General features: G+C 45.1%; 1 protein-coding gene across 1 annotated transcript; it reads right to left on the reverse strand.

The window, feature by feature from the left end:
• Positions 1-5,677: 5,677 nt before the first annotated feature.
• Positions 5,678-6,897, reverse strand: LOC123180499 (1-aminocyclopropane-1-carboxylate oxidase). The gene has a single exon (XM_044592568.1). The coding sequence runs from the start codon at positions 6,790-6,792 to the stop codon at positions 5,866-5,868; it is 927 nt and encodes a 308-aa protein (XP_044448503.1). The 5' UTR covers positions 6,793-6,897; the 3' UTR covers positions 5,678-5,865.
• Between the last annotated feature and the right edge of the window lie 1,064 nt (positions 6,898-7,961).

The raw sequence follows: 7,961 nt of genomic DNA on the forward strand, positions 1-7,961 counted from the left end.
CGAAAATGAAGCATGGCCAAACTATATGATTTTGTAGGGATGAGCTTTCTTTGGCTATGTTATTTTGAGAAGACATAATTGTTTGGTTAGTATGCTTGAATATTATTATTTTTATGTCAATATTAAACTTTTGTCTTGAATCTTATGGATCTGAATATTCTTGCCACAATAAAGAAGATTACATTGATAAATATGTTAGGTAGCATTCCACATCAAAAATTCTGTTTTTATCATTTACCTACTCGAGGACGAGCAGGAATTAAGCTCGGGGATGCTGATACGTCTCCAACGTATCTACAATTTTTTATTGTTCCATGCTATTATATTATCCATCTAGGATGTTTTATATGCATTTATATGCTATTTTATATGATTTTTGGGACTAACCTATTAACCTAGAGCCTAGTGTCAGTTTCTAGTTTTTCCTTGTTTTTGAGTATCGCAGAAAAGGAAAACCAAACGGAGTCCAATTGACCTGAAATTTCACGGAGATTACTTTTGGACCAGAAGAAGCCCACGGAGTATCGGAGATGGGCCAGAAGAGTCCCAAGGCAGCCACGAGGGTGGGGGCGCGCCCTACCCCACTGGGCGCGCCCCCTACCTCGTGGCCGCCTCGGAGACCCCTCTGACTGTTCCCGACGCCAAAAATCCCTATAAATACAGAAACCTCCATAAAATAACCTAGATCGGAAGTTCTGCCGCCACAAGCCTGTGTAGCCACGAAAAACCAATCGGGACCCTGTTCTGGCACCCTGCCGGAGGGGGAATCCCTTACCGGTGGCCATATTCATCATCCCGGCGCTCTCCATGACGAGGAGGGAGTAGTTCACCCTCGGGGCTGAGGGTATGTACCAGTAGCTATGTGTTTGATCTCTCTCTCTCGTGTTCTTGATTCGGCACGATCTTGATGTATCACGAGCTTTGCTATTATAGTTGGATCTTATGATGTTTCTCCCCCTCTACTCTCTTGTAATGGATTGAGTTTTCCCTTTGAAGTTATCTTATCGGATTGAGTCTTTAAGGATTTGAGAACACTTGATGTATGTCTTGCATGTGCTTATCTGTGGTGACAATGGGATATTCACATGATCTCCTTGATGTATGTTTTGGTGATCAACTTGCGGGTTTAGTGACCTTGTGAAGTTATGCATAGGGGTTGGCACACGTTTTCGTCTTGACTCTCCGGTAGAAACTTTGGGGCACTCTTTAAAGTTCTTTGTGTTGGTTGAATAGATGAATCTGAGATTGTGTGATGCATATCATATAATCATACCCGCGGATACTTGTGGTGACATTGGAGTATCTAGGTGACATTAGGGTTTTGGTTGATTTGTATCTTAAGGTGTTATTCTAGTACGAACTCTAGGATAGATCGAACGGAAAGAATAGCTTCGTGTTATTTTACTACGGACTCTTGAATAGATCGATCAGAAATGATAACTTTGAGGTGGTTTCGTACCCTACAATAATCTCTTCGTTTGTTCTCCGCTATTAGTGACTTTGGAGTGACTCTTTGTTGCATGTTGAGGGATTGTTATATAATCTAATTATGCTATTATTGTTGAGAGAACTTGCACTAGTGAAAGTATGAACCCTAGGCCTTGTTTCAACGCATTGCAATACCGTTTTCGCTCACTTTTATCATTAGTTACCTTGCTGTTTTTATATTTTTAGATTACAAAAACATATATCTACCATCCATATTGCACTTGTATCACTATCTCTTCGCCGAACTAGTGCACCTATACAATTTACTATTGTATTGGGTGTGTTGGGGACACAAGAGACTCTTTGTTATTTGGTTGCAGGGTTGCTTGAGAGAGACCATCTTCATCCTACGCCTCCCACGGATTGATAAACCTTAGGTCATCCACTTGAGCGAAATTTGCTACTGTCCTACAAACCTCTGCACTTGGAGGCCCAACAACGTCTACAAGAAGAAGGTTGTGTAGTAGAAATGAGAGAGATGATCTCTCCCCATGAGAAAGGATGTTCTAACATGCTCAGGTCAGCTAGCTCATAAACTTGTGAAACATCAATCGTTGGGAAAGAAATAGAAGTTGTGCCGAAAATGCTTGTGAAGAAATCTGTGGCAATGGACAACTTGTCTTGGTCGTCATAAAACTCAATCCCATCTTTCAAAAACATCCTTATCTTGTTTTTTCTATGATGGCAATTTGCTACGGCATGAAAAAACACTGGTATTTGATCGCCCATGACACAATCTCTGATTTTAGCACGCCGCCGCCAGGCGCTGGTTTGCCATATAACTGTTTGTTGCGCCTTCGTTGTGGCATACTTTCTTAGTGAAAACTCAAGGGCTGTCAAGCTTATTTTTTCCTCAACCGCATCCAAATACAAGATGACATGTTTGCAGTTGTCCAGAATTAATTGTAGTTTTTTAATTGTAGATTTGGATCTCCTGCTTGCCCATTTTCTAATACTTGCTCCCACCCTTCTTAACATAAACTCAACAAGGAAGATCATGAGGCGAAGTGCCTAGTGCCCCTAGACAATCCGTCAGAGATTAAGTCTCTAGCCTCTTGTATGTGTAGCCAATGGTTCTCGAATCTGAACTGATTTGATCTGGCCACTTCCCTGTTGAAGTCAACCACAATAGGACTATGATCCAATGTTATGGCAGTGAAAGCTGAAGCATTTGTGTTAAGAAAGCCAAGATTCCAATCAGCATTCACCAACACTCTGTCAAGTTTAACTAGGTTGGGTCCCTCCTCTTATTTGACCATGTAAACTGCCGGTTGGAGATGTCAATGTTGTCCAGAGCATTGCCACGGATCCAACTGTTAAAATTTTCCATCACAGTCCAATTGTTACGGCCCTGGACTTTTCGTGAGCAAACTTGTACATATTAAAGTCTCCCAACAATATCCATGGGCCCTCAGCCAAGGCAGCAGGATCAAGCGTTTGGAAGAAAGCTAGCCTCTCCAAATCCTCACAAGGGGCATAAACTGTGGTGAGGGTAAACCGGATATTGGTACTTACCAACCGAAAGTGTACTGAGATGCAGAAGCGATCTTTGTATAATTCAGCAGTGCCAATCTCATTTGAATCCCATGCAACAAGGAGGCCACCAGAGGAGCCAGAGGCAGGCATACATATGAACGAACAGAGCATCAGTGGTAGAAAGGAGCTTGCTTTCGTAACATCCAACATCTGCAATTTTGTTTCCCGAGGGCCGTTCGAGGCATCGTAACCTGGCATGGAAGATGGAACTAAGTAAGCCTATGGATGATCAGCGCTGCGCTAGCGGTTGGGTGGACGCCGGGATCAAGAGGATACACGGTGAGGTTTAGTGGCGCCGCCGCCGGAGTGGCGGTAGGCGAGGCTAGCTGGCAAGCAGAGATCCTCCTCCTCAGTGAACTCCAATACGGAAGTATTCCAAAACTTCAGTTTTATAATGTGTTGGCAATGAATACCACAACTTCTAAAAACAACAATTTTTTCGGTTTTAGTGAAACTACTAGTATGTTTGGCTTCAACGGCGGAGCTATGTGTGTTGCGGGGGGGGGGGGGGGGCATGCCCCCCCCCCAGATTAGAAAATCCCCGAAGAATTTTTATTAGGTGCTAAGATTAAAGATAAGTGTAGCTATCCGCCCCACAAACATTCCTATTTTCTATTTGGCTCCCTGAGCCATACTCGGCTAGCTCCGCCCTTGTGCTACTGTTTTACCGTAGGTTTGACCGATTACACAACTGAACCTAACTTGACTAGTACATCTAAGAAGCTACACAACCGGGTCAATGAGTGTGTCCAGCGACCAACCCGCTTAGAGCATGGTTAATAGTACAGCCGGCTGATGGCTATATGATGTTGCCATGTCATCTATAGCCATCCTTATAGCTGGCAAGTATAATGGTAAGATATAAAGGTTTACTACTCTATTGATACATGACCCACCTTCCACTCACACATAGTGCCTAGGAGCACGTGTTGCAGCTGGCTCTTATTCTGTAGCCGGCTCCTCTTCTTTCCACCCCCATGTCATAAAAAATATATTTTAACTCTTATAGCCTGCTTACATAAGCTTATTGTACTTGCTTTCAATGTCGTGTGGTACGGCCTTCTGATCGCTGACCTAGGAACTTACAAACGCAATTAATCGGCCCCGGCTAGCTACAGAGAATAGGAATAAGCTAACTAGTGTGGAGCATGCTATGGAGAGGAATGGATCACAAATAAGAAAGAGATACTCCCGTGTTGTTAATTGTGCTTACGAGTTACAAACCAAGCTGCATGGTAGTCAAGGACAGGATGAAACGAGCGTTTTCTTCCTCAGTTTGAGGAAAAAGAGGTCCGGACCTCTTTTTTTAATACTTAAAAAAACACTCTATCAAGAAAACCACTGTTTATGAAACTATAGTTATCGGTATAGCCAAACACCTCACAGTATTTAAAAATATAGTTTAAAGAATTGTATTCTGATAATACTTTGTATCCAAACGGGGCCTTATACTACATACCAATGATAAACAAAAAAATACGTCAAATAAATCAGTTACAGATCCCAATGGAACAACATATAGCGATTAATTTGCTGCATTTTGATTGATAAAGTTTAACCATGTGGAACAACTTATGTCATCACCTTCGAACTATCCACGACCGTGATACCATTAGACAGAATTTACACCATAGTGTTCAATAGTTTTTCTTTTTTAAACGAATCAAAAGACTTGCCATTTCATTGATTAAGAATAGAGTGAGAATTGCCAGGTTAATTCAGAGAAAGCCGAGCTAAAACCAAGACAACCAAACCCACATAAAATGGGCATCACCAGCCATGCTAGCCACCAACATGGATCGCAGAGCTGCAAAGAGAGTGAAATATTCGAAGATCTTCTATTTCTTGTCAACAACTAACAAAAAACATATTCTTTTATAGGGAAACACTCGTCGATATGACTTATATCCATCTCGTAGTTTTTAGTGCGTTTATAAGGGTGAGAGCTGCCATGAATTGATTGATGTGGCTACATAGAAATGACATGTTTTTTAACTCTAAAAGTTCATCACTTATGCATGTTATCAACTGGTCTATGCACTGGCTCCGTTCGTGATCTTCTTTGCAACGATTGAAACATCAACCATTGGTCTGTCATGTGTATGGGTCTGGAGCGGATGGCCAGGAATGTTTTTACCCCTTATGGGTAGTGGCATAGTGTACGAATAGGCCCTTCACACTACTCGCCTTCGCCTAGTTTCGTTTTACTATGACTTTATTGTGGCCGGTGTTTTTCTTATTCTTTCTCATGTGCCTTATTTTTTTATTTTTATTTTTTGCAGGGTTTCTCATGTGCCTTATTGTTGTTGCTTGTATGTTTCTTATGCAGCAACTGGATGTATGCTCATGATGTGTTATATATCCTTGATGCTACATTTCAATTTATAAAGCACCTTGTATAAAAAAAAATACGGCTTGTCATTCACATTGAAACAGTACTGTAGCCTTGTATGAAGGTGAAGTGGCATCACGTTTCGGGACAGTCCAGAGACTTGGGACTTTTGTTAGATTAATTGTGAGATGTACTTTACTGTTTGTGGAGATCTTTTGTTTCTTGTCATAACTACAAAATTTTCTTTTACAAGGAAACATTCGTGGAATGATGTACTGATCAAATGATAAAGCACAATCAAACAAATGTAACGAAAGCAGATACTTCCAACGAAAAATCCATATTTCATTTCCTAATTATTTGACACCGAACCAATCACAAGTATCCCCACATCATACTGCTACGCGTCTGAGCAAACTCAAAAATACATTTTTTTTCTTCATTGTAAAACAAAAGCCAGCTAATAGGTAAATAATTTCCTTTTTAATCTCCTTGATTGAGCTTAAGCCTTAAGCTGACTTTGGCGCCTTGACGGCCTCGAACCTTGGCTCCTTGGCATCGAACTTCTGCTTGTTGTACACGTCCATGTAATCCCCGAACACGTAGTCCGGGTACGCGGCGGCGGCGCCTTCGCCCACCGCCGGCGAGATGGCCGCCTCGAACGCCGGGTTGTAGAAAGACGCGATGGAGCGGCGGTTGCCGTTGCGCATGGGCAGGACGCGGTGCCACGCGCTGCGGTAGCGGCCGTTGCTGAGCACCTCCACTTGGTCGCCGGTGTTGACGACGATGGCGTCGGGGAGCGGCTGCACGTCGAGCCACTCGCCGTCCTTGAGTACCTCGAGGCCGCCTACCTTGTCGTCCTGGAACAGCAGGATGACGCCGCCGGCGTCGGTGTGCGCGCGGAGCCCGGTGATGAGGTCCGGGCGCGGGCACGGCGGGTAGTGGCTGACCTTGGTGCCGAAGAATGGCGCGTGGAGGCCGTCTCCAGTGAAGGCGGCCTTCATGCGGCCCTTGTCCAGGCCGAGGTTCTCGTCCATGGCCTCCATGACCCGCTCCGCGAGCTTCTTGAGCTCGGCGCGGTACTCCCGCATGGTCTCCTTGAAGGCCGGCGGGTCGGAGGGCCACTGGTTGTCGTCGTGGAGGTAGAAGATGTCCTCCCAGTCCATGTCGTCCACCGGCGCCACCGCCTCGCCGCGCCGCTCCGCCTCCACCAGCCTCTCCAGCGTCTGCACCGGCTCGGACGACCGGAACGCGGCCTCCCGGAGGCGGTAGCTCTCGGAGCACACCTTCTTGACGCGGTCAAGAAGCTCCAGCGGGATGCCGTGGTTCACCAGCTGGAAGAAGCCCCAGTTCTCGCAGCCGTCGGCGATCTGCGCCATGGTCTCGGCCCTCTCGGCGCCGTCGAGCTTGGAGAAGTCGATGACCGGGACAACCATGGTGAAGTTCTTGACGAAGATGAGTGAGTAGCTAGGTAGGCTCTGGTCTGATCTCTCTACAATGAGATGGTTGTTATCTGCAGGTGATGGCTGAGATGGAGTGAGTGAGAGCCACTGGCCTTTTTATAGGGCTCGCGGTGCTGCTTGAGACACTCTCTGCATAAAAATAAATGCAAGAGAAAATTCTATGCATATGCCGGAAAGAAAGAAGTTTCTGCGAGGTAGCTGGCTAGATTGCGATGTTGTTGGATGCTCATGTTCAGTTGGATTGGATCCGGCAAATGAACAGAGCAGACCGCCAGATTGATTGGTCATATCATTGTCAAGGACTTCTCTCAAGAAGAACAAACATGTCGCCGTCCATATGGCTTTCTGTGAAGAACCGTAAAGTAGCCTACTATGGGGTCTGATCTCTGAAGAACCATAGTAAGCTAACAAATGGGAGTCCAAAAAAAAAATTTATCCGAGGATGGAATCGTACTATGACGGATATGTGTATGTTAGAACAAGTTGATCGGGAGGCTTGACCAAGGATAATATGATGTTCTCATCTTAGATGCAAATTTTTTTCCCGAGGGAAACTTCCGATCTATTCATCAATTATCGTGTTAGTATCGAAAACACCGGAAGTAATTCTTACATCTAGGTCTGCAAACCACCTAGCGATGACCACAATTACTAGAGCAAGCCGAAGGCGCGCCGGTGTCATCGTCCTCCTCGTCGGAGCTAGGGAAACGTTGTTGTAGTACACAATCGAGATGTCATCGTGCTAAGACCCCGCAGGACCAACGCATCAGAATAACAACCGTCATCATTGAAGAGAAGCGTAAATCAAAAGGGTTCAACCTGGAAACACACAAATACAGACGTACAAAAATTGGATCCAAGCATATCCTCCGAAGACCAGTACCAACCGAATCCTGTGAGATCCACTGAAGACACATCTTCATATGTCTACAACGACACTAAATGCACCGCCGGGACGGGGGCTAGGCGGGATGAACCTTATTTCATCTTCCGAGAGCCGCCGTCGTTTAGCCTTGAAAACACATATAAATAGAGTAGGATTCCTCCCGCAGGCAAGGGCCGGGGGCCACCGCGCCTCCATGGCTCTAAGGCCACAGAAGAGACAAGGTAGACCGGTGACGGCACCGATAGGAGGGAGGGGA

Source organism: Triticum aestivum, chromosome 1D (assembly GCF_018294505.1).
Source record: "Triticum aestivum cultivar Chinese Spring chromosome 1D, IWGSC CS RefSeq v2.1, whole genome shotgun sequence".
NCBI lineage: Eukaryota > Viridiplantae > Streptophyta > Magnoliopsida > Poales > Poaceae > Triticum > Triticum aestivum.

Bases quoted from the DNA above. Each gene is read 5' to 3' on its own strand.
- LOC123180499 (XM_044592568.1), bottom strand. From the start codon at position 6,792: ATGGTTGTCCCGGTCATCGACTTCTCCAAGCTCGACGGCGCCGAGAGG.